Source organism: Rhinolophus sinicus, linkage group LG09 (assembly GCF_036562045.2).
Source record: "Rhinolophus sinicus isolate RSC01 linkage group LG09, ASM3656204v1, whole genome shotgun sequence".
Lineage (NCBI taxonomy): Eukaryota > Metazoa > Chordata > Mammalia > Chiroptera > Rhinolophidae > Rhinolophus > Rhinolophus sinicus.
The window spans coordinates 54,190,282-54,214,664 of NC_133758.1; the positions used below are offsets into that span (position 1 = coordinate 54,190,282).

Below are 24,383 nucleotides of genomic sequence, written 5' to 3' on the forward strand. Positions count from 1 at the left end.
GTAGATTTTGACGAGTTATCTATAATAGTTAATGCATATCTATTTTCTGATCACTAAGAGATACGTTCGTTCTTTAAAAGTACTTAACTAAACTATACGCTACTATAAAACAGCCTTCAAATATGTCAACATTAATCCCCAAACTACCTTTATCCCTAATCCTCCAGAAATAATCCCTATATTATCTATACAAAACTGAAAGACCCAACACCTTGGAGCTAGCAATTTAAGCCATAACTGCCTTATTAGGGTAACATTTTTCACTGGGGGGGAAATAAATTTTAGTGCTGCATTAGCCATCTTAATAACCTAAAACTTTGAAGATATAATTTATAACTGTTAACTTTACAAATATAAAAATTTCTATATTGACAATTAAAATGTATAAAATACCTTTATAAGAAGAAACGGGTAAAACAATTATAGGAATCAAGTATCATAATTTTAAAGTTATAATAATGAGTTACAGATTCACATCTAAACTTTAAGTTACATAACACCATAAATCGAATCGTCTTTCATAAATGAGAAGAATCATGTCTCATTTTCCACTATATCCCCAGCATTTGCCTAACATAGTACCATGAACCTAACAGGTATTTAAATGTTTCTTCCTAAAGAACGAACCATTACACAGTCAAAAAAGAAAGCAAGAAGGTGAGTAGTAGTAGTTTATATAGAAAAGAACAGTGGGGAAAATTTTTTTAAAAGGTTATAAATTTCTTGTTATAGCAAAAGTTACTCTGCAATAAAACCTCAGAGATTTACTCAGTTAAATGACAATTTATTATTGCTCCTTACCTAAGCTTTCTCTGTGTACTTCAAGTAAAAAGCCATCATGAAAATCTGGCTCACAGGCACATGGAACAGGTTTAGAACGAAAACGCTGGTTTCGAAAATGTAAACATAAAGTAAACGTTGAACAAACTTGTCCTGGTAAAGGCTCAGGTTCTTGCAGATGTTCCAAGAAAGCTTTTCCACCCAAAACCTGAAGGTAAAGATACCTCCGTGTTGGATCAATATTAGCTGTAAAGTAGCAATATATATGAGGAAACTGCCAAATAACTTAAGGAATGTGATCAAGACAATAGGAAATAACAACTTGACAGAAATAAAAACAAAGACTGGGGGGAAAAAAGTAACAAATTTACTGTATACCAGGACCATTTGCACCCAAGGAAGAAAAGATACATAATATGGCATCTTTTTCTGAGTTTGTATTCTGGCTACTTTTTCTCAGCTAGAAAGGAGTCAGAGACAAGGTTTAGGATAACTTTGTTCTTTAGTTGCTATCCAACTATCCATTCCTTCACCTCCACAAACCAACTCAATTATCTCAACTCAGCAAAGTGTACTTGTGAGATAATTACATAACCACTAAAAAAACACAGTTGTACAATTTTTATAAAATATATTATGAAAACATGAGAAACAGGCAGTCCTATTTTGCTTCCACTGTGCTATCCATTAAATTTTCTGATATGCAAAACAGAATTGAAGCTTTTTGGATTAGTCACAAAAATATAAGTATTTCATTCTGGAAAAAAAATTGAAGTGTTTTCTATGAAATAACAAACACTACAGCACATCTATCGACAGTACTATCCACAAGTAAATTAAGGTTAAAAAGAAATACACATACTTTTTTTTAACAACGTTGATTGTTTATCAGTAAAACAAACTGATTGCTTTGGAGAGGAAGGAAGTTCTTGATCAACACTGTCCTAGAAAGGCAGAAAAATACAAAACAAATCAGGAAACAAAAATTATGTTAAGAAATGCCAATAATGGAACTAAGAACCGAACCAAAAGAAGATAGGATAAAGCCCCTTATTTTCCTCAAACAGTTCAAATAATGAAAAGCCTTCAAAAACGGTGATGCAACTAGTCAGTCCTGCAGTTTAATGTTAAGGAACTAAACTGTCTTCAAGCAACGTCCACAGAATGCTAAAAAAAAAATCCTTAATACCTCAAACAAGGTCAAACTTTCTCTAAACCTCATATAACATTTGGCTTATTATTGTACCGTGAACTGATTTTAATAAGGAAGTGATATTCATACACAGCAGAAACTGTTATTAGGTCAATTTTTATACCAAATGGGTTTACAAACCTCAAAAACCAAAAAAGGAGGCTGTATTAAAATACTTATTCCCTGGTGTACTATGAAGTCCATCCAATTTCTACATTATATTTCCCAGGTATTCAGGTCACAATTTCTCATTATTGCCTCATTTTCAAAAGGCCTACTTACTAATTTGTACACTGGGAGTGAGGCTATCATCCCATTACTGACCTATTTGTATGAAAAGCTTTGAAGATTCTTATGCAGACAATTATTTTCTTAAAGGAATTGATAATTTCTTAATCATAGATAATATTGCCCCAAGAGTGTTTATTTTAAAAATAAGCCTAATTTTAAAAATTATAGAATATTAGTGCAAAACAACTAGGTTATGTTTGACTAAAATATATATACTTAAAGTTACAGACCTAGAGAATAACAAGAGAAAATTCTGTCACTGTAGAGAGAGAAGAATGGTATATAACTACAATTTTATTGATACATAATCCTACATTGAATCTACATTCTATGGTAGAATTAGTTTATACTTGAAATAAGGATATTACTAGGCAAAACTACCGTATTTTAAAGTGGTTTTACTAGAAGAAGAAGCCCCAAAATATGCTTAGACTCTCAGATTTTCTCCTTTACAAGATTACTCACAGTAACAAAATTAAGTTCTTTCATCACATCGTCAATAATTCCACGACGTCTAAGAGCTTTGATCAAATCTTCTGTTGATAACTGTTGCTGATCAGGTGCTAATTCTTCCCGTATTGTCTCAGCAAGGATTTCTCTTATTTTGCCATGGACATCCATCTACGTAGAAAACTCACATTACAATTCACATTACAAAGCAAACAAATATTGCCACTTAGTTAATTTCTTTCTAAAATACTGACAAAGAAAAGGATAATGGGAGAGCACACCAAATTCAGGAAAGCTTCTCAAACAAATAGTAAACGTAAAATTGTTACCAGAATTCAAAGATAATAAAGGCGAAATTTTTAAAAGGAAAAAAAAATGTTTAAGATGAAAACTTTTACTACAAATTCTAGAAATAATCTCTACTGGTTATCTACTACCTTTGTTACTATTTCCCCACAAATAACATTCAACCAAAACAATCTTTGGAGAGTACAGTATAATCAAAAGAACACAGACCGAGGAGAGGGGACCAAATTATGACTTTCACCTTACAACTTATTAGATGCAATTTTGAGTTAACTTATTTACCTTTTATGAATCTGGAAAAAATAGTGCCCTGTCAAGGTTATTGTGAGGCTCAGATAAAAGATGCTAAACACTTAGTACAAAGACTGGCATACGAGTGCACAATAAACGGTAGCTTTTATTACTTCAGCTTACTTGCATTCAGTTGAGCACCTCAAAGACACAATGTTCTTCTTGAGCTCTGAAGTATCACAAATACTTTCATTACAAATCCTTACTAAGCTCTCTTTCATGACTTCTTTTAAGAATTGTCAATTTGGTTCAATATCAATGACACCTGAAGTTCCACCCTTAAAGTAATTCTAATTTCTGACCTCTGAATATAAACCTGCTCCAAACACAACTTGTATTCGATATGACTTCCAGAAGTCACTGGTACACGCTTCATTTTCAAAACTGTCCCATAATACTAACGCCGTTCTATCACCTCAGACCCTTACTAGCACTTCCAGAGCTTGTTCTCATTATCGAGCCTAGACAGTTCCTCTGGCTTCAAACCCGGAGCTTTGCACATCCCACGCTCTGCGTCCCAGAGCCTTTGCTTGAGTCCCCAGCAAACAGGTGCCACAGTCGGCCGGGACAAGGGACAAAAGGCTGGACACTGAGGGCCACAGGCGGGAAGAGCGCCCGCGGCCCCTCACCTTGCTCAGCTGCTGGTGGATGAGCTGCTTCAGCTCAGAGGCTTTCTCCGGAGGCAGCGACATGCTGGGGCTGGCGCCTCAACGCGGATTCCCTTCGCTTCAGGTGCCCCAGCCGGCCCCAGAACGTTAGTTAGTCTGGGGTGAGCACAGAGCTGGCGCGACCACTTTCCTCGCGCAGCTCCCGCGGGGGCGCGACGCCGCATCAAGCCCGGGGCTGAGCGTGAGGCCGGGATGCGTCCGCGGCGGCGCCCAACTGTTGTTTTCAAACGGCAGCGGACAACCAGGCCTCGGAGCTGTCCCCAGCTCTGCCTGATCAACTCCACCCTCTCCCCTTCCCTCGGGGTCCCCACCTCTCGACCTCAGCTCAACCAAACTCCTTGCCTTGCTAGTGTCTCCGGATGCGCGCTCTCCACTCCCATTTCTCCCTCCCTCGAGGTCCCTTTCTGTTTTCTGGAGCGGCAGATACGTGGACGGGCCTCTCAGGACCTCGCGCCGAGGGAATCGAAGGACCCCGTCCGCCTGGCCCCGCCCGCCCGGGTAGCGCGGGACTCTAGGGGTTCCAGCGCGCAGACCTAGAGAGCTCGAGGTTTTCGCTTTCCCGCCGACCCGGTTCTTCGCAGGCCGGCACTCATCTCCTTCTTCCCACTGCAGTGCGACCATGTTTGTTCCCTACGGAGAGTCGGTCCCGGATCTCGCGGGTTTCACCCTCCTGATGGTGAGTCTCCAATTTCGCGAACTCTTCACAGCCTGGCTTGGGGCTGCTACCTCTAGGGAGGTGCGTGCGGTACCGCCACCCCAACTCGGGATGTTTCGTCGGGCCCTGGGAGAAAGCGAGTACTGGTTTCTATTTCGGGTTTTGAGCCTGCGCTGAAAATGTAGAGAGGTTATCGCTGGAGGCGGCGGTCCAAATAGAACCTTTGTTGGCGCTGTCACCAAACCTTGTATCTAAGTCTCCAGTTTGCGGTCTTTGTTGACTGTACAACGTAATGTGTTTGATGTTACCGATACGTTGTACATACGTAGTGCGGGACGTTCTCTTTGCTTTTTATCCTAGAAAATATTTTTTCAACTAGTTTTAGCGTCATTCTTAAGCTAGCAAGTCAGTCATTAACCAGAACATTACAATAGAGTAACAAGGCAACTTTTGCCAGTAGCTAACACGTGGTTCTGTCGCTCTTAAAACTGTCCATATTAATTCATTGTTTCAATAAACGTTTTATGATGTGACAATATTAGAATAACACTAGGCCCATGTCCTCAAAGAGTTTACAGTCTAATTAGAAACACGTAAATCAATAAAGGCAATAAATGCTAGAATAGAAGTTTTAAAAAGATACAGAAAGGCCTTAGGATTTATTGGGGGCGGGACACATGGACCTGTTAAAAGCTTCATATGTAGAATCTAAAAAAAAAACAAAAAAAAAAGAAAGAAAAAAAAACAAACTCTTAGCTTACAGAGAACAGTTGGAGGGGTAGAGTGGAAGGGTGGTTGGGTGAAATGGGTGAAGTAGTCAAAAGGTACAAACCTTCAGTTTGCTAAGAGAGTAGATATTAAAAGTTTTTATCACACTAAGAAATTGTAACTATGGTGATGGATGTTAACTAAATTTATTGTAATCATTTCACAATATATACATATGTCAATCATGTTATGTATCTAAAACTGATACAGTGTTATATGTCAAAAAAGAATGATGGTAATAGAAAAATGACTTGGTCCGTTTTCATTGTAATGCATGAAATATCAATGAATGCCAAAATTAGTGTGCGATAGTGTTTGAGGAAGGGAATTTTCCATAATTTCACAGTGTCTCCCTGAAAAATATTTATTAATCTCAAAATGGAAAAAGTATCTTTGCAGGAGCTACCTGGAGAAAAAAATGAAAAAGAAAAGGTTCATAGAGAAAGTAATGTCTAAAAGATTATTGGTGGTAACCTTAAAAAAGTTATCAGTGGGACGGTGAAGAGGGAAGCATATTAAAGTGGGTTGAATAAATGGGGAAGAGGTGGAGACGTGTATATGTATATAGTTATTCATTAATTCAGAGATAAAGTTCCTGCTTATGTTTTAGTGGACAACTGTGGGGAATTTTGGCTATGGAAAGACACCCCGAAGTGAGGTGGTAGCTAGGGTTGTATGTGGGATTAAGAGACAGTTTTTTAGAAGGAAAGATATTAGAGTATGTGTATATGCTGATGGGAAGAATCCAGTAGTGAGGAAAAGATAGATGATACAGGAAAGTGAGGATCTAATGAAAGTAGCAAAATCTTTGAGAAGGGAAAGGGGATTACAGTGGATAACCAGCAATAGATGACAGCAATGAGAAGTGGGAGACCACTCTGAAGGATGCAGAAAAGTATGCAAAGGCCAGGAAAAAAAAATAGAATCAATAAAATTAAGATGTGCATTAGGTATGGTTGGTAAAGGAAAAGGAAGAAGTGTCCTGGTTTAGGTAATTGGCTCAATAATTGTTTCTCTTTTCTGAAATACAAAATATGAGGACAATTTTGGGCAAAAGTTTAATTTTGTACGTGTTGAATGTGAGTTACCTGTGACGTAATCATGTGGAGATACACATTAGGCTCTGGAGTTTAGATAAGTATTCCAGGCTGTAGTTACAGATTTGACAGTTGGACTATTTGAAGTCATGGGTGTGTGTGGTGTTTTTAGTGTGAAAATAAGCTCACTCCAACCTTTAGGCGCTAATAAAGCAAACAGAAAGCGGCCCCAACATCACTTTTGTTCATACCTCACTGCCTTTACACTTACTTTCCCAATGCTGAAATATCCTTTTTCCTGGTCTGGTATGGCTCCCTCCCTTACCTCTTTCATGTCTATAGTTACTTGTCCGCTGAAGCAATTCTTTTCTTAACCACCCTATTTAAAATTGCAGCCAAACATATACACACACACTCAAAGTCCTTTAATTTTTCTCCTCTGCACTTAACACTGTATATTTTACTGGGTTTTTTTGTTTGTTTGTTTACTACAGGTAAACTATTCTCGCCCTAGAATGGAAGCTTTACAAAGGCAGGAACTTTTGATTTGTTTTACTGCATTCCCAGTGCCTAGAGCAATGATTGACATATAGTAGGTGTTCAGTAAGTGTTAAATCTGTAGTCACAAAGGTGGAGGAGGTCCCTGCTGGTACCTCGCTTGTAACTACAGAAGAGTCAATATGTACCGTGTTTCCCTGAAAATAAGACCTAGCCAGCCAGTCAGCTCTAATGTATCTTTTGGAGCAAAAATTGATATAAGACCTGGTCTTATTTACTATAATATAAGACCAGATATGATATGACACGATATGATATGATATACCGGATCTTATACAGTGGTACCTCGGTTTTTTAACGTAATCTGTTCTGGAAGACCTTTCGAGTTCTGAAACGTTCGAAAACAGCCAACAGCTAGGCCTCAGGATCCTGCAATCAGAGGAAGCCACGTGACATGTTTGACTTTCAAGGAGTGTTCAAAAACTGAAGCATTTACTTCTGGGTTTACGGTGTTCATAAACCAAAATGTTCGTCAGTGTTTGAAAACTGAGGTACTACTGTATTAATTTTTGCTCTAAAAGATGCATTAGAGCTGATTGTCCGGATAGGTCTTATTTTCAGGGAAACAGGGTAGCTATGATGCACCTGAACATAACATTCAATACTAGTGCTGTGATTATTGTCGTCTGTCCAAACTTCAAAGTGCTGCTAATGCCGATGCCTTAATAAACACTTTTTAAAATTATTTCAGCCAGCAGTATCCGTTGGAAATGTTGGCCAACTTGCAATAGATCTGATTATTTCTACACTAAATATGTGTAAGATTGGTTACTTCTATACTGATTGTCTTGTGCCAATGGTTGGAAACAATCCATATGCAACGTCAGAAGAAAATTCAACAGAACTCAGTATAAATGCTGAAGGTATGTATGACTTCAGTATATTGTATTCTACTACAAAGTAGAGTTGCTTTAAATTAGACATAGACTCTGCAGATACTCTTTTGTAGCAAACATGTGTAAGCATCACTAATACCAGGGAAAGGGGAAAAGAGAATTTCACTGAGCTCAGTCCTATGTGTTTTGTGCTACTTCATCTAAGCTTCAGTCATCCTCTCACATTATTATGGAGTCCATGATACTATAGTATCAGTAGTGCTTGGAGAGATTGAGTTGCCTAATGCTGTAGTGTATGCTTTTCCCATGCCATAAATCTCCATAATTCTCATTGGACTATCAGGCTTGATTAATTGGAACACATTTTATATTGCACTGATTACTGTTTATTTATAATGTGGAATTGCTGAGTAAGGGGAAAGCTGTTGATCATGAAGCGCAGGAGCATCTATTTGCTTTGCTTGATGGCCAGCTCCTCTGTTGGCCTCTTCGTCTTGTTTCACCATTTTAAGGTCATAGTCAGAGGTGATAGAGGAGCATGAAAAACCATTCATGCAGGTGATAGAGGAGCGTGAAAAACCATTCATTGGTGGATTGAAAGACAAATAAAGAAGTGTTTTGTTTTTTGTCTGTTTTATTAACCATGTTGTTAGCTTGTGATAATGAAATACACTTTCAAGAAATAATACTGAAATTTCTGCAGGAAAGATGGCTTTATTAATAAAAGATGGAATTTCAGTTATTGCCTTAAAGGACAAAGGACTAAAAATATTAGAACTAGAATTTGTATATTTCAACTAATGATAACAACTGCCATTTATTATTACCTATAAGCTGAATACTGTGTGTATTTTACATGTACTGACTCATTTAATCCTCACAAATACCCCATAGGTAGTTTTATAGATGAGGAAACCATTGCACAGAGAAGTTAAGGTCACATGATTAATAATTGGTTTAACTGAACTTCTAATCAAGGCACTCTGGCCCTTGAGACCTGCCTCTTAAGCACCATGCCACCTGCTAATGCAGCTTCACTCTATTGGAAGACCCAGTGGCTTTCCACTAACACAAACTGACAGCAGGTCAATTGGTATAGTTCTTTAATCCACTTTATTCTTTTTTACGATGAGATATTTTGAAATAAATTGTAGATATCATGACACTGCACCTCCAAATGTGTAAGTATGTATCACTTATCATTTAAGAACATTTTCTTACATAGCTAAAATATCACATTTCACAATATTAGCAGTAGCAGTTTCTAACTTTCTATACCTTGTCCACATTCACATTGGCCTAATTTACCCCAAAATGTCCTTTAAAGTTAGTTTGTCCAAACCAGGACCCATAGTACATCTGATTGTTGTGCCTTTGTAATCTCTTTTACTCTAGAGTAGTCTCTTTCTGTTTCCCCCTTCATAAAACTGATTTATTAAAGAAAAAACTGAACCCACTGTCCTATAGAATGTCCCACCTTCTACATATATCTGATGTGTCATTTGGCTTGTTTCTCTAGTCTCTGTATTTTCTGTAACTGGAGTTAGGTCTAAAGACCTGATTAGATAAAAGCTAAATATTTTTGGCAAGAATACATGAAAGGTAATGTTGCTTTCATAAAGCATCAGAAGAAAAAAGTATTGGAAAACAGGACATTGACAACAAAAAATAATTGCATGATATACTGATGGAGAACATGAGTATTGCTATTATAGAAGGTAGCATGCCTTACATTTTAAAGCTTAGCTTGTTCTCTCCCTACACATATATTCTCTTCTTGCATTATACTATATAGATCTTGCGTTATACTTCATGTCAGAGATAGATTAGAGTCCTGAGTGGCCAATGCCTTAGTCCCTTTTCCCTAATTCCTAAACTTCCTGTTCTAGCCTCCTTTGCCCTGAACATGGCTGGTGGTTACTACACTTGATACAGCATAGCCCCCAATCACACCACACCACACCACTCTAAGAAGACAATCCCCAAAATATTTATAACAGGAGACTCGTGATCCACCAAAGGATTTGCCCAAGTCTAGGGTTATTGATAATCTGTTCGTAGTAACTAAAAGTTTACCCTTTAGTACAGTGGCCTGGATCATATGTCCTTAGAGACTGTTTTATTTTGTCCTTGGTTCATATCAGAGCTTCACATTCTTGGAGGTGAAGTTGTAGGGCCATCTTAAGCATCTAGTAAAGTGGGCCCCTCATAGAATCTGATAGAAGTTAAGGATCCTATTCCCAGAAAAAATGCACACACGCTGACTCACAAAACTTTCGCGTCTTATTTTAGGTCTTTGAAAAACTCCTGAAGAACACAAAGGTACCTACTCCAGGGATTGCATTATATGGCTAACATTCTCTCCAGCATTTTCTTCATCTGTTTACCCCAATGAGTGTTGTTCTCTAGAGAGAAGAAGGGAGAATATCAGAAACCAAAAACATTCTTAAGAATGATTTTATTTGTCATAATGCCAGACATTTGCAGGAGAATACTTCATGGATTATAATCAAGGAAAAAAAAAAAATTTTTTATATTTTCTTACAGTTAACTTTCCATAAATTAATATATTCTGTAGAATAAAGCCCACAAGTACATTTTAGTGTACTTTTAAATGTTTTATTTTAACCAAATGATATATAGTGCATGTGTTCTATATTTTAATTATTGAAAATATTTAGACACAAAGTTCTTATAATTCAGTTTTAATTTTTATGTTAATTTTATTTTTATAACTCCATTTTAACTATTTTATTTCATTTTGTCTTTGCAGTATATTCACTGCCTTCAAAGAAGCTAGTGGCTCTTCAGTTAAGATCTGTTTTTATTAAGGTTAGTATGTTATATTTGCCTTTTTAAGTTTATGAAAGTAAAATATAATGAGAAAATACTAAGTATCATTAAGAGTTAAGATTCAAAAATCATTTCTGCTCTTTTTATTGTATGTACCGTTAAGAAAAGTCTGATTCTTTAGTGAAATAATCTCATAAAATCTCAAAGGTGCTACCATTATTTCATGATTATATTGAAAGAAATTGGGACATAGAACTTGCATCTTATATATTCCCAATTCAGTTAGCATTGGTGAGAAATTTTAAGAAATGTGAATATTATAGGTTTATTCCATTTGTATTACATTTCAACCAGTAGCATCTACATACAAATTATGTATATGTGAAAATATATTCTGCATCTAACTTCTTTCCTCTACCACTGCACCACTGTCATCTCATGCCCAATTCTACTCTTGTCCCACCCACTCCCCACACCTAATAGACTTTGCAAACAGCACTACCAGTGGTACTTGAAACCTAAATCAAATTACATCAGTTCTCTCTTCAAAACTCTCCAATGGCTTTCCATCTCACTCAATGAATTCATAGCCTTTACCGTGGCTTATCAGGCTCTACACCTGCACCGATACGGTAGCCACTAGCCACACATCACTACCTAAATTTTGATTTATTAATTAAAGGTAAAGTTAAAAATTTAGTTCCTCCATCATTCTAGCCACATTTCAAGTTTTCTATAGCTGCATGTGGCAAGCACTTGCCATAAAGAACACTTCCATTATTGCAGAATTTTGTTGGATAGCTGCTCTACCTAATCTAATCTCCAGCCAGTCCTGTGTGTTCATTGCCTATTTCCCCCTTTTGCTCACCATGCTTCAGCCACACTGACCTCCCTGTGTTGTTCAAACAGATTAAGCTCATTCCTGTCTCAGAGTTTTTACACTGATTTCTTTGCCTGGAATACTTTTCCCCTTGATACGTATATGGCTCTCTTCTTGTATAGTCTTTGCTTAAATGTTACCTCAGCAGAAGGGCCTTCTCCGACCATCCTTTCTATCATCTTATCCTGTGCTAGTTTTCTTCACAACTCATCATTACTACCTGGCATGTCATTTACTATAGTATCGACTTCTAAAGGAAAGTAAGTTTCCTAAGAGAAATGATGATGTGTCATTCACTCTTCCTAGCTTTCATTCACTATCCCTAGCTTTTAGAATAGAGCTTTGCATGTAGAGAAGCTCTCAATAAATGTTTGTTGAGTGGATTAAGGTACCATCTGTTCAAGAGGTCAGAAATTTATCAGCATTTCCAGAGGCCCTCTCATTCTCCATCCCAGTCATTATATGAATGGACTCTTATGGTATGTACTTCTTTATGTCTAGCTTCCTTTACTCAGCAACCTATTTGTGAGGTTCATTTAAGTTGTTCCAAGAAGAGGCAGTTTGTTTATTCTCACCTCTGTATGAGATTCTGTTGTATAAATAAACGATCATTTATTCATTGTACTGTTGATAGAACTTTGATTTTTTTACAGTTTAAAGCCATCATGAATAGTGTCATGATTATTTTAATATTTATATTAGAATCACTCTTTACTTTCTTTAGTTAGCAATATGATACCCAAAGTTTTGCAGTAAGAGTTGGTAACATTTTTACATTGTGCCATGTGGCTTTTTGATACTTCTTTCTTCACAGTAGTATCAGTTTTGAGTTTAAGAATTAAGATAGACAGTTCAAACACTTCTAAATGAAATTTTTGGTAGACGGAAATAGTGATTTCAAAGTAGCAAACTTTTGGTTGACCTGTTAGTTCAGTAGATTAGAGCATGGTGCCAATAACACCAAGGTTGCCAGTTCGATCCCCACATGGGCCACTGTGAGCTGTGCCCTCCTTAAAAAACAAAAAACAAACAAAAAGCCCACATTACTTCAAAGTAGCAAACCTGTATTGATCATTGATTCTTTGGACCATTTTGTTCTAAGTACTTTATGTACCTTACTCAGCCTTCACAGTAATCCTATGAGGCAGGTACTAACATTATCTTCATTGTACAATTGAGAAAACTGAAACACTCAAAGGTTAAGAAATATGTCTGAGACATATGGTCTGTAGGAGGTGGAGCCAGCATTCTAGACCAGACAGCCTGACTCCGAGTCTGCCTCTTTTAACCATAATACCATGCTGCCCTCCTGTTTTTAAAAGTTAGCCATTTCTTATCTGCATTTTAAATTTTACCGAATATTATTCCTCACCATTAATTTATTTCCATATAGTGAGTTTTCCCCAAAAAATTGTATAACCTACATTTCAGATTAATCTACTGTCAGCATCTTGCCATACCTGCTTCATTTTTTCTTTCTGAGTGTGTGTATGCACAATTTTGTTCTGCCAAACAATCCAAAAGTAGGCTAGTGACATATTTCACCCCTAAATACTTCAGCACATCTTTCAAGAACAAGACCATTATTCTTCACAACCACACCACCATTACCACACCTAAGAAAATCAGCATTTAATGAATTATTTAGTAGTATCATCCAACATATTCAGATATCCCCAGTTGTCTTCAGAATATCCTTCAATTCTGGATCCATTCAAAGTCCACATGTTGCACTTGGCTGTTACATCTTTTTGGTTGGTATCCTTCAATGTAGAATTGGCCCTCGTCGTCTTTCTGTTCTTCATAATATTGACTCCTTTGAGAAAGCAGGGCCAGATGTTTGGCATTCTGGATTCACCTAATTGTTTCCTCATGATCAGATTCACATCAGAAATTTCTGGCAAGAAAATCTCATAGATGGCCATGTAGTGGTTTTTTTGTTTGTTTGTCTTTGGTTTTCTTCTGACCTTTTTTTGTTTATTTCTAAGTAACAGTAGATTACTTGAGAACTAGGGAATTTTCCTTTCTCAGTCAGAATAGAATTTTTTAAAACTCTAGATTCCTCACCATTAATTTATTTCTTGATTGTAAAGACATAATAGATAATTCATTGCTCTTTACTCTTCACCTTCAGTTTAAAGACTACTAGTAAGTGGATCTAAAAATAATTCTAACTTTAGACTATGTAAGTTATATATCATCACATAAAGTTGATTATTACATAGAATACTCTTATTATACTCTAAGATCTAACTTTTAGATTTTCTTTTTATTCTTTCAATGTATACAAAGTATAAATCAAAGCCATTCTGTGAAAAACTGCTTTCCTGGGTGAAAAGTAGTAACTGTGCCAAAGTTGTTATTCTTTCAAGCAGTCATTCCTATCACCGTAATGATCTACAGCTTCGCAGGTATGTTTTTGCCTTTGAAAAATTAGTTTTGTTATGATTTAGGCAGTATTATGATGACTTATCTATTAAAAAGTTAAAATAAGTTTTAAAAGCCATGTATATCCTTACTTCTCCCCTGAATTTAGAAAGAAGAGGGCAAAAGAAAGTCAAGAAATAGGAATGTAGCACAGTTAGGTAGATCCTTTTAGTTCTATGGTTAGGGCACAAGGAAGGCTTTGGTGTAAAGATAGAGATGGTTCTGTAACTGTGCTTTGATTGTTTGGTATCATGTGCATGGCAATGTCACAAAGCTCAGCTGATGAAGAGAAAGGAGAAAGATTTACCTAAGATTTATTGATTGATAATTTTTAAAAGATTGAATTGATACTTCTATTTATTTCCATATATTCAACCATTTCGAGAAATCCAGTCTCTTTTAAGTATAGCTCCCAGGCATGTCAGACTGAATTCTTAAAAATAAGACAAAGTATCCAAGAGATAGAAATACAATCTGTCCTATTGCGTTATCATTTATGCACCTATAAAATCATGATGAAAAATATCATCCAAGAGTAACCTTTCAAAACTGGAGCTAATTTCTAGGACTCTCACAATAAGATATTACATTTCTAGGACTCTCACAATAGGCCTATAGCCAGAAGTGAGCATAGCTGTGGGAAATAGATTTATTTTTATGATGACCTTGCCTCAGTTTAAGTTTTACTGTCTCTTTATCCTCTCTCCTAAGTATGTAAATAGCAAGTTAGAGCAACATTTGTTACGTTATTCTTCTGTAGACTGCTGAAACTTGTGTTTTGTTTGTACAACAGAATATATGGGAACGATATTTTTTGCTAAAATAACTGATGTTTGCCTTAATGTTCATATTTGTGAGTTTTAAGAAAGTTAATTATATGATTGTTTTTAGTACTCCCTTCAGGTACCTACTTACACCTTCCGTGCAAAAAAGTGTTCAAAATAAAATAAAGAGCCTTAACTGGGAAGAGATGGAAAAAAGCCAATGCATTCCTGAAATAAGCGATTCTGAGTTTTGTATCCGAATTCCTGGAGGAGGCATCACAAAAACACTCTATGATGAAGGGTGAGTTTGTCTGTCTTTTTGTTCATTTGTTCCCCACCTTATTTAAAAATTGAAGTAAGATCATTGGGACAGTGTTGGATTACTTATTGGAACTTTGAAAACATATTTATAAAATAGGAACTGTATTACATTCCAGGGAAAAATTGAAATTTGGTTATAGGAGAATAAGTTCCTGAAAAGCCATATTTAATGCTTTATTATGTGTGGCATGTTAGGGATCCTGATACTTGTTTTATGCAACCTCTACAATCTTTTTTTTGGTTTTAATTGTGGTAATATATACATAACATTGAATTAACCAAGTGTACAATTGAGTGATACTAAATACATTCACAGTGTTGTGTACCCATCACCACTTTCTAAACATTGTCATCATTCTAAATATAAAATCTGTACTCATTAAATAATATCTCCTATTTTATTTCTGTAAAATCAATAGTGATATCCTCACTTTCATTTCTGATTTCTCTCTTTCCTTCTTACTCAGTCCAGTTAAACATGTGTCAGTTTTGTTGATCTTTTCAAATAACCAGCTTTTGGTTTTATTGATTTTCTCTATTGTTTTTCTGTTCTTTGTTTTATTTATCTCCACTCTAATTAATCTTTATTATTTTCTTCTTTCTGCTAGCTTTGGGTTTACTTTGCTCTTCTTTTTCTAGTTCCTAAAATGAAAAATTAGGTTATTGATTTGAGAGATGTCTTCTTTTTTAATATAGACCTTTACTGCTATAAATTTCCCTCTTAGCACTGCTTTAGCTATATCCCTTAAGTTTAGTATACTGTTTTCATTTTCATTCATCTCTAAGTATTTTCTGATTTCCTTTGTGATTTCTTCTTTGACCCCTTGATTGTTTGAGAATGTGTTGTTTGATTTCCACATATTTGTGAATTTCCAGTTTTCCTCCTGTTGTTGGATTTCTAGTGTCATTTAATTGTGATTGAAAAGACACTTTGTATGAGTTCAGTCCTTTAAATTTCTCAATTCTTGTTTTGTTCCTTAACAAATGGTCTATTCTGGAGAATGTTCCATGTACACTTGAGAAAAATGGGTATTCTGCCTTTCTTGGGTACAGTGTTCTATATATATGTCTGTTAGGTCAAATTGATGTATAATGTTGTTGAAGTCTTCTGTTTCCTTATTAATCTTCTATTTCTTCTATCCATTATTGAATGTAAGGTATCAAAGTCTTCAACTATTATTGTAGCATTGTATTTCTCCCCTCAGTTCTGTTAATGTTTGTTTCATATACGAGTTCTGACAATTAAGTTCACAAACTTGTTGCAACGATGTTGCTAACCTTTTTTTGATATCAGAGCAATTATTCATTATGAATTTGTACAAACTGGGCAAATAGTTAACCAGAGTTTACTATTTGAAAGTGCTGAAAAGGCTGTGTGAAAAAGTTAGATCTGACTTTTCACCAGCAGTTCATGACTTTTGTATCACAACAATGCACCAGCTCACGACACTGCCTGTGAGGGAGTTTTTAACCAGTAAAACAAACAACTGTATTGGCACACCCTCCCTACTCACCTGATCTAGCCCCCAGTGACTTCTTTCTTTACCCGAAGATAAAGGAAATATTGAAAGGAAGACATTTTGATGACATTCAGGACATCAGGGTAATATGACGATAGCTCTGATGGCCATTCCAGAAAGAGAGTTCCCAAATTGCTTTGAAGGGTAGACTGGGCGCTGGCATCGGTGCACAGCTACCCAAGGGGAGTACTTCAAAGGTGACCGTAGTGATATTCAGCAATGAGGTATGTAGCACTTTTTCTAGGATGAGTTTGCAAACTTAATTGTCTGACCTTGTATTTTGGGTTTCTTGTTTTGTATATATATGTTTATATTTGTTGCATCTTGTCAATGAATTGACCCTTTTATCAATATATAATGGCCTTTTTTGTCTCTTCGAACAGTTTGACTGGAAGTCTATTTTGTCTAATATTAGTATAGCCATCCTGCTCTCTTATGGTTACTATTTGCATGGAATATCTTTTTCACTTTCAAATTGTGTGTCCTTAGATCTTAAGTGACTCCCTTATAGACAGCACGTAGTTAGATCATGTGTTTTTATCCATTATGCCAGTCTCTATCTTTTGATTGAAGAGTTTAATCCATTTTCATTAAAAGTAATTACTGATAAGGACTTATGTCCTTTTTCTGTTTTCTATATGTCATATTGCTTTTTTGTTCTTTATTTCTTCCATTACTACTGCCTTTTGTGCTTAGTTGATTTTCTTTAGTGACGTGTTTTGATTCTCTTCACATTTCCTTTGGTGTATATTCTGTAGATACTTGCTTTGTGGTTACTATGGTGATTCCATATAACATCCTAAAGTTAGAACAATCTAATTTGAATTGATACTAACAACTTTAATTGCATGCATACTGTTCCCCCTACTCATTGTATGTTTTTGTCACAAATTACATCGTGATACATTGTTACATTGTGTGCCAAGTAACATAGATTATAATGTTATTATATTGTGTTATTATAATGCCCAGTAACATAAATTATATTTATGCATTTGTCTTTTAAATCCTCTATAATCACTCTTGATTTGTCTTTAGGAATCATGACATTTCAAAGGCAAGTGAAAGTAAAGGTAGAAACTAGAATGAGATCTTTTTTTCCTTTTAGTCCTTTTCATAAATTGATTTATATGTCCATGTACAGTCTGCCATCAGATTTGTAGACATTTACAGTATCCCTATTTTTACCTCCTTGTCCCTTAGCCTCCTGTTTTGTAAGACCTGAGGCTAAGTTCAGGGCTAAGCAATACATCTTGCTGTATGTTTTAATTACCCCTGACTCTTCCTCCTTGCTGAAAATTGATGTGCTGGATAAATTAATGAAAAACAACAGCTAGTTATGGAAAGGGGGGGGAGCTTTTTAGAGAGTGGCTTCTGCTGCTTCTCAAACTCATATAATTTACACTGCTCTCCCATGAAGAGAGATGGATGAGGGACATCCCTCTGGTGCCCTCAGCAGTGCCTTTAGAGAGTTGGTCAGAGCTAACCCTAGAAAAAATATGTCCCCATTACCATTGCTCAAATTCAACCAATAAATCTGCCTCTTTATATAATAATAAATGCCAGGAGTATAAATTTAGCATTGCAAAATAGAATGACTGATTTACTTGCTCTGAAATCTACATTATAACTTCTGCAGGACCTGAAGAAGTCATGAAAATAGTAATAGTAATATAAGTAGTAGTCAAGGTAATAGCAAATTATGTGCCTACTACTATTCTGTGCACCTTACGTGTATTAAGTCATTTAATTCTCATAATAACCATATAGATATGTAGTGATATTAACCACGTTATAAAAAAGGTTAAATAACTGCCAAAAGCCATCTGGGTAGTAAGTGGAAGAGCCAGGATTTGATCACTAGCACCTTGCCCCAAATCCTGCACTTCAACCACTATAGGGTCTAGCACTCATGGTCTAGGACCCCAATAAGCTTTATTCTTTGTCTAAAAGTTGAACCTGTTTCTTGTTACTTGCAATTATTTATGCTCCTGCTTTTTTTTCTGAAAACATTCAAGCCTTCTCTGTCAGAAATGGTAACAGGCATTTAACTGTTTTTCCCAGTCCAACTTGTTTTGTCTATCTCTGGCCATACTTGCATTTCATTCCAGCTTTCTCTGGCATTTTTCATAGTTCTTGGTTTTAGGGTGCTAGAAATGATTTTTGCTTTTGTTGGCAAGGAGGAAGCTTTTTTGCATTGGTATATCTCTATCTCATCACTAATTTGAGGCATCTATAGCATAACAGTTAGGAGACTATGTTTTAGAGTCAGAAAGACTTAGGTTCAAGTACCACCTTTACCACTTCCTAAATATAGAACTTTGAACATGTTAACTATATTTCCATTTAAATCTCAGTTACCTCATAATTAATTGCTAACATTAATTATGGGCGTTGTATGGGGCAGTTTTAAGCCTTTTGCCTTTGTTACCTCCTTTAAACCTCACAAAACTTATGAGATAGGTCCTATTGTTATCCCTCTTTTACTGATATGGAATACTAAAGCCCTAAGTAATTTGCCCATCATATCTGGTAAGTGGCAGAGCTAGAATTTGAATACAGGTATTCTATCCTTGTTCCCATGATTCCAAACTGATTCCTTTATGAAATGGAGATAATTATAACTTCCTCAAGGATTGTTGTATGGATTGAATTGTGAAATAGGCAGACATTGCTTAGCACATAATCACTTAATAAATGGAACACGTAAGAAGTAATAGTAATTTTTCCCCTTTACTGTGCAGTTTTCATTCACTGCTTTAGATTATAACATGATATTATCTTTCTGTCTCTTTGCCATGGAGCTTCTGAAAATCACTGTCTTCTACAGTAGGTTTTAGGAATAGATCAGAACAAATCTCGTGTCCTGCCCACAAGGATAGAGGGCATGGTTTTTCATGCAGCCTTGGTGTGAGGCACAAACTTGCATTTGCCCAGGGTGGGTGTTACATGGCTCCTAGTCCTGTCCCCACAAACACAAATTTATCTGGAGTAAAGGGAGATAAATAAGTGATTTTGTCATGAGGCATTGTCTTGCCTAATCAGTAGAAGAATACTTAATTTTTTTTTTTTTTTAATTTGTTGTAGCTGTCTTAAAGAAATCCCAATGGTGATTCTGCTGAAATTTGTTTCAGAAGGAGACAATATCCCAGATGCATTAGGTCTCGTTGAGTATCTTAATGAATGGCTTCAGATAATCAAACCGTGTGTAAGTTGTCCTACAGCTTAAACCTCTGATTCATAAACTTGCATTTTATATACTATATAAGTAGACCAAATAAATAAAAGTTTATGTTAAATATAAACATATCTGTACATAAAATTTAGTTTAGCTGAACTTTGGTAAAGAGAGCAGTTAACGAACCTATAGTCTACAGTGTTTCATTAAGGCTGAGTTTCCAAAAGAAGAAAATCTTAAGTACTTCATTGTATTCATTGTTCTTGTTGCATTTAGATGAGACCGCTTCTTACAAGAATAAACAAGTTTTTTTTTGGAATTCAGGATTTTATTTTGTTTGTAGGAAACAAGGTATTGCTATGTGAGCAATAGTAGCTGTTGAATATGCATATAGTTAAAATACTTCTGTCTGTTATGAAATAAGAGCATCATGCCTAGGGAAATCAGTGAGCCTTAAGACATAGCAGAAGTACCATAAGGCTGCTTTATCTGGTAGGTAACTAACTGTCTTTTTAATTTGTGCTTCTGCCAAGAACAAATTGATATAAATCACACAGCAGTGATTTAAAAAAAAACAAACCCTATTCCTTTTTAATTCGATTTTACTTGATGGACTATATCCCTAGCCTATCTGGCATATCTTTATGATTTGGAACTTGAAGAAATTTATCTTAAGTTCACATAAAGACATAGAAATGTATTACTTTGTTTTTCCTTAAAATAAAACCCATCTAAAAGGGTCAAAACCAAAAGGAACAACAACAACAAAACTAGAGGAGAGTTTTGTAATACTTTCATGTTAAAGTCAATTTGGTGGTCGGTCAAGTTGAAGGATTAAAATATTTTGTTCTTCATTTACAGGGTGAAAATCCCACAGCATCTGCCTTGCCATGGAAAATGCCAAGTTCTTGGAGATTGCTCTTTGGTAGTGGTCTTCCCCCTGCGCTTTTTTGATCTGTTTTCCGTTTTATACCTTATATCCCAAGACACTTATTGCTAACACAACTTACCGTATTTCCCCCAAAATAACACCGGGTCTTATATTAAGGTTTGCTCCAAAAGGCGCATTAGGGCTTATGTTCAGGGGATGTCATCCTGAAAAATCATGCCAGGGCTTATTTTCCAGTTAGGGCTTATTTTAAGGGGAAAACGGTATATAAAAAGTTCTGTTATCTAATGTATTAGAAAGTAAATCTTCACAGAAAATCTCAAAGAAAAATGGATTAACAAAAGGTGGTTTTTGCCATGCTTTTCATCATATGCAACAAATGTAAATTTTGTACAATAAAATATTTCCTAAGTAATTTTGTGAAATGTGTCTTGATTTTTTTAACTCAAGAGTTGTGTATTAATTTCTTATTTCTTCTATAACAAATTACCACAAACTTAGTCGCTTAAAGCAACACAAATTTATTACCTTGTAATTCTGGAAGTCAGAAGTCAAAACATAAATCTCACTGTTAAATCAAAGTGTTGACAGGTTGGTGTTTCTTCTGGAGGCTCCAGGGGAGAATCTGTTTCCTACCCGTTTCCAGCTTCTAGAAGCTGCAATATTCTTTGGCTCAGGGCCCCTTCCTCCCATCTTCAAAGCCAGCAGCATAGCATCTTGAAATCTCTCTCCCTCTTTCTCTTATAAGGATCATTGTGATTACATTGGGCTGAATGCAATAATCCAGAATAATTTCCCCACCTCAAAAGAAGTTTAGTATGAAAGAAATAATAAAATGTTTTCATTTTTGAGTGCCATACCAGTCACTTTTTGCACGTGATCTTGCATATCTGATGTTTGGCTATGTTATCTCCATTCCTTGTCTTTCTCATCTGTAAGACAACGACTTATTAAGGGGTACACCCTACTCCATAGTACTCAGAAAATGATTTGTTACATATAAATCATTCTGGGTTCTATAGCCTGTTTCTGTTTCCCTTTTGGTTAAAATACTGGTGGGTGGGGGGTGGGGAGGGGAGGTGTGACATCAACCATATGGTGGATTAGGAAGTCCCAGTCCTCATTCCCCACAGAGACACCAACTTGTCAATAATATATTGACCAAGGCTGCTGGAGGGATTGGTTTCTGTCTTGACTGATTGAGCACTAATGAAATTGGCATACATTAGATGACTTGGGGCCCCTAGGGAGAGAAGTGGCTTGCTGCAGCACCAGTGAGCCTGCACTGCCACAGAGGCCAGGGTAGCTGTGCACAGTCAGGAGAAGGCACCCAACTTGCAGCTTCTCCATCAGGAGAGAAAAGAATGAAATGTGTATCCAGCATTTCACCTTATCAGGGCTCTGCCCAAAGCACTGTTACCTGTCTCACCTGACTTGGTGCTGATGGGGATCCAGCATTCTTAGGATGCCTGGGAATCGCTGAGAACAAAGGAAAGAGTGGCACCTTGCTGCTGCAGCACCAGAGAACCAGCAGTGCCACAGACAGACACTACAGGGAGCAAGAGATTACAAATTCCTGAAGAAGAAACCTACAGACCTCTCTAACTGGGAAATACACACATACAAGCCAGAGAAATTGCATTCTGCAAAAGGCTTCAGGGGGCTCCAGTATCTCTAGTGTGGCTGATTGGTGAAGGTCTTCCCTGTAAGAAGACTGGGAGAGATGACTGTTTTATCATGCACAAAACAGCAAAACAATCACAAAGAAAAAGAAGAGGCAGAAACATAGCTCAGTTAAACAAATCTTCATAGGCCAATTCCAAGGAAACAGATCTATGAATTACATCACGAATAATTCAAATTAATTATCTTAAGCACAGTGATCTACAAGAGAGCTCAGACAAATGAAATCAGTACAATGCATGAACAAAAAATATCAAAGAGATACACTATTTGAAAAAAAACCATACAAAAACTGAAGCTAAAGAATACAATAACTGAATAAAATTCGCTAGAGGGGCTCAACAACAGACTTGATCAAGCAGAAGAAAGAATCAGCAATTCTGATCATTGACATCAAATCAGGAATAAAAAGAAAAACCAATGAAGAAAAATGGAGAAAGCCTAAGGGACCTATAAAACAGCATAAAATGCACCAATATATGCATTATGAGAGGCCCAGGAGAAAAAAAGGGAAAAAGGTACAGTTTACTTGAAGAAATAATGGCTGAAACGTCCCTAATCTGAAGGAAATTGACATCCAAATTTGAGAAGCTCAAAAAACTCCTAACAGAATGAACCTAAAGAGCCCCACTGTCTACAAGAGACTCACCTTAGATGTGAAGGCACAGGTAGGCTGAAAATGAAAGGATAGAAAAAGATATTCCATGCAAATCGTAATCAGAGGAGAGCAGGAGTAGCTATACTAGTATCAGGCAAATAGACTTTAAGTTGAAAACTCACTAGAGAAAAAGCATTACATAAAGATAAAAGAGTTAATACACCAAAAAGATATAAATTATATATGCACCAACATCAGCGCACCCAAATATACAAAGCAAACATTCACAGAACTGAAGAGTGAAATACGAGTTCTGACAATTAAGTTCGAGAACTTGTTGCAATGATGTTGCTAACCTTTTTTTGATATCAGAGGGGTTATTGGTTATGAATTTTTACCAACTGGACAAACAGTTAACCAAAATTGACTATTTGGAAGTGCTGAAAAGGCTGCCTGAAAAAGTTAGACAACCTGAACTTTTCGCCAACAATTCATGGCTCTTGCATCATACAATGCACCAGCTCACATGGCACTGTCTGTGAGGGAGTTTTTAGGCAGTAAACAAATAACTGTATTGGAACACTCTCCCTACTCACCTGATCTGGCCCCCAGTGACTTCTTTCTTTACCTGATGATAAAGGAAATACTGAAAGGAAGACATTTTGATGACATTCAGGACACCAAGGGTAATACGATGACAGCTCTGATGAGCATTCCAGAAAGAGTTCCAAAATTGCTTTGAAGGGTGGACTAGGTGCTGGCATCGGTGCATAGCTTCCCAAGGGGAGTACTTCGAAGGTGACCATAGTGATATTCAGCAATGAGGTATGTAAGACAAATGAGGTATGTAAGACTTTTTCTAGGATGAGTTTGTGAACTTAATTGTTCCACCTCATAGAAAATAACAATAAGAGTAGGAATTTCAATTCCCCACTATCAATAATGGATAGAACAACCAGATAGAAGATCAATAAGAAAACAGAAGACTTGAACACTATAGACCACTTGAACTTATCAGGCACATACAGAGCACTCCACTCAACAGCAGAATACACATTCTTAAGTACACATGGAACATTCTCCAAGATTACATTAGGTCACAAAAAAAGTCAACAAATTTAAGAACACTGAAATGATACAAGTATCTTTTCTGACTAATATGGAATGCAGCTATATTGTATTTCTTCTAGGTTATCCACTTTGTTGGAATACAATCTAGAAAGACTGAATAATGGAAAAGCAGAATCTGAACAGACTTGTAACTAGTAAAGAGGTTGAATCAGTAACCAAAAACCTCCCAACAAAGAAAAGCCCAGGATGAGAGGGCTTCATTGGAATATTCTACCAAATATTTAAGGAAGAATTAACACCAATTCTTCTCAAACTCTTCCCAAAATTTGAAGAGAAGGGAACTTTTCCTAATGCATTTTATGAGTTTAGCATTACACTAATATCAACGCCTAAGGTACTACAAGAAAAATAGAGACCGGGGCCGGCC

General features: G+C 36.3%; 2 protein-coding genes across 4 annotated transcripts in view; one reads left to right on the plus strand and one right to left on the minus strand.

Annotated features, from left to right (window-relative positions):
• Window positions 1-4,599, minus strand: part of CEP76 (centrosomal protein 76) — a 21,314-nt gene extending 16,715 nt beyond the window's left edge. The window contains exons 1-4 of one of the 3 annotated variants that reach the window (XM_074340404.1): window positions 4,321-4,599; window positions 2,729-2,884; window positions 1,643-1,724; window positions 802-1,026 (exon numbers count right to left, since the gene is read on the minus strand). In XM_074340404.1, coding sequence (XP_074196505.1) covers window positions 802-1,026; window positions 1,643-1,724; window positions 2,729-2,884; window positions 4,321-4,599 — 742 coding nt within the window. Of the gene's footprint in view, window positions 1-801; window positions 1,027-1,642; window positions 1,725-2,728; window positions 2,885-3,433; window positions 3,898-3,939; window positions 4,259-4,320 lie in introns of those variants that run through there. The other 2 variants (XM_019711340.2, XM_019711341.2) reach the window with 2 other exon arrangements.
• PSMG2 (proteasome assembly chaperone 2) lies at window positions 4,521-21,019 on the plus strand. The gene is made up of 7 exons (XM_019711342.2): window positions 4,521-4,654; window positions 7,688-7,859; window positions 10,606-10,664; window positions 13,798-13,916; window positions 14,824-14,997; window positions 19,625-19,745; window positions 20,577-21,019. The coding sequence occupies exons 1-7, from the start codon at window positions 4,598-4,600 to the stop codon at window positions 20,667-20,669; spliced, it is 795 nt and encodes a 264-aa protein (XP_019566901.1). The 5' UTR covers window positions 4,521-4,597; the 3' UTR covers window positions 20,670-21,019.
• Window positions 21,020-24,383: the final 3,364 nt, after the last annotated feature.